Below are 1,969 nucleotides of genomic sequence, written 5' to 3' on the forward strand. Positions count from 1 at the left end.
TCAGACTTAGCAACTATGGATTCTACCAACACAGATGAGTTTTCATTCGAGTTGTGGTTCTTTTCATCAGCTCTATCCTTGGTTCTGAATGTCAGATAGTTGTTCAGTTGCAATTTCTGTAGCTTTATATAACTGCCCACATTACGACTATGAAAGAGACAACCTTCTTGACACGATCAGAACAATATTTTCAACCTTGCACCAGCTAGTAGACCTCCAAAAACTACATTCCTGCATTTATTTGCAAATAAAGAAACTTGTTGCACCCGCCACTGCTGACCCAGGCTTCCCTCCCCGTACAGGTGCAGTGGACACCTCTTCACCGCGCTGCCAGCCGGGGCCGAACTCGGATCTGTCAACTTCTGATTCGTCACGGGGCTGACGTGATGGCCAGGGATGATGTAATATTCCTGCTTCCCTCTTGTTCCAAATGGGTCCTAGTGAATGTGTGGGTGTGAACTGGTGATATTACATGCATATCAAAGTATACATATCCCTATGTGACACACGTGTTCCTATGAGATATTCCATGTGCATATCTAGAGTAACACGGATTTATCTCCATATCTGCTTGTACAGAGGGGGATGACTCCGTCAAAATGTGCAGATGACCGGAAGACTCGGCGTGTCCTGAAGGTAAACATACGGTTAATGATCCTCTGTAAGGTGTATACGGTGACATAAGGCATTATAGGTTCCTATAAACACCTCCTATAACCACATGTTCGGTGATTGAACGGAACAGGCCCACTTCTGGTACACTTGGCCACTATGCACGTTGGATTTATGTGGAGAGCTCACAAGTGGTGAATATTGTATAATAATGGCCGATGTTTATGGAAAAATGGTCGACGTCATCTAGCTATTTAGATAGCAACATTGTCGATGACTGGCGAAGTAGATTTTGGTACAACGTGGCAGCTTACATGCTGATGGCTATAAAGAAACAGCCATCCTATTCCAACTCCAGTCCACTCCTCTGATTACGTCCGGGCTGGATCATGGACCCATGATCGGATGTATTCTAGGCTAATGAACTAACAGATCTTTTAAAGTTACAATCTTTTTTAAATTTTCCATCTCCTAGAATCGAGAGAAGCAGGTGATGCAAGAAAAGAAGTACCACGAGTTGCTGCAGAAGTCTGGCGGAGTGAAAGTTAACAGGTGTAAGGTGGTCTTGGGTGGGAGGGAGAACGCAGGGAAATCTACTCTGAAAGCAAGTCTTACAAAGGTAAGGAGCTTCGTACATGAAAAGCATTTATTCGCTGAAAAAAACAGTGCCAGTGATACGCGCCAAGATACCTCGCTCCTAATTCATTCTTCAGAACAACATCAAGGCCAACTCCTTTAACGCAAGGCGTTCCCCCTCTTTCCTAAAGATTTTAATATTTTCTTTATAACCATGTATTTCAAACTCCATCTGCCCTACATTTATAACTGTCATTAGAAGTGAGAAGGAGAGAAGCGAGAACCTGTACTGTACATACAAATATACATTAGACTTTGTAGTTGTACCAAGATACCATATTCTTATAACGCTAACTGTACAAAGAACAACTTAGAACTGCACTTTATCATCTACATGTACTTAGCGTATAAGAGAGCAGAAACGTACATAGAAGGTCTTCATTCTTATTGTTTTGAAAACGTAAAACTATCGTACATTTTATATCAGAACAAACGGAAGATGGTCGGATTCTTTACACTGTGTCTTACCCCAACATATTTAAGTGTGCCAAGTTGAACAGAGACGGAGAAAATCAGTAAAACACATTAATGACGAACTGCTGTCCAACAGCGCCCAGTGATCGCCAGATTGGGAAGTCTTGGTAAGGTGTCGTCAGTCGAGGAGCCTTACGAACCCACCCCAGGGGTGGATGTTGGGAACGTCAGCATTCCGGGAGTGGGACAGGTCAGCCTGTGGGATTTTGCTGGGCAGGCGGAGTACGCGGTGACCCACAGTATGTTC

General features: G+C 43.5%; 1 protein-coding gene across 1 annotated transcript in view; it reads left to right on the forward strand.

The window, feature by feature from the left end:
• The window catches only part of LOC118417381 (poly [ADP-ribose] polymerase tankyrase-1-like), a 6,501-nt gene that overhangs the window by 3,962 nt on the left and 570 nt on the right, over positions 1–1,969 (forward strand). The window contains exons 5-8 of the mRNA XM_035822933.1: positions 303–401; positions 580–636; positions 1,088–1,231; positions 1,799–1,951. Of these exons, the coding sequence (XP_035678826.1) occupies positions 303–401; positions 580–636; positions 1,088–1,231; positions 1,799–1,951 (453 nt within the window). The remainder of the gene's footprint in view (positions 1–302; positions 402–579; positions 637–1,087; positions 1,232–1,798; positions 1,952–1,969) is intronic.

Source organism: Branchiostoma floridae, chromosome 6 (genome assembly GCF_000003815.2).
Source record: "Branchiostoma floridae strain S238N-H82 chromosome 6, Bfl_VNyyK, whole genome shotgun sequence".
In the NCBI taxonomy this organism is placed as follows: Eukaryota; Metazoa; Chordata; class Leptocardii; order Amphioxiformes; family Branchiostomatidae; genus Branchiostoma; species Branchiostoma floridae.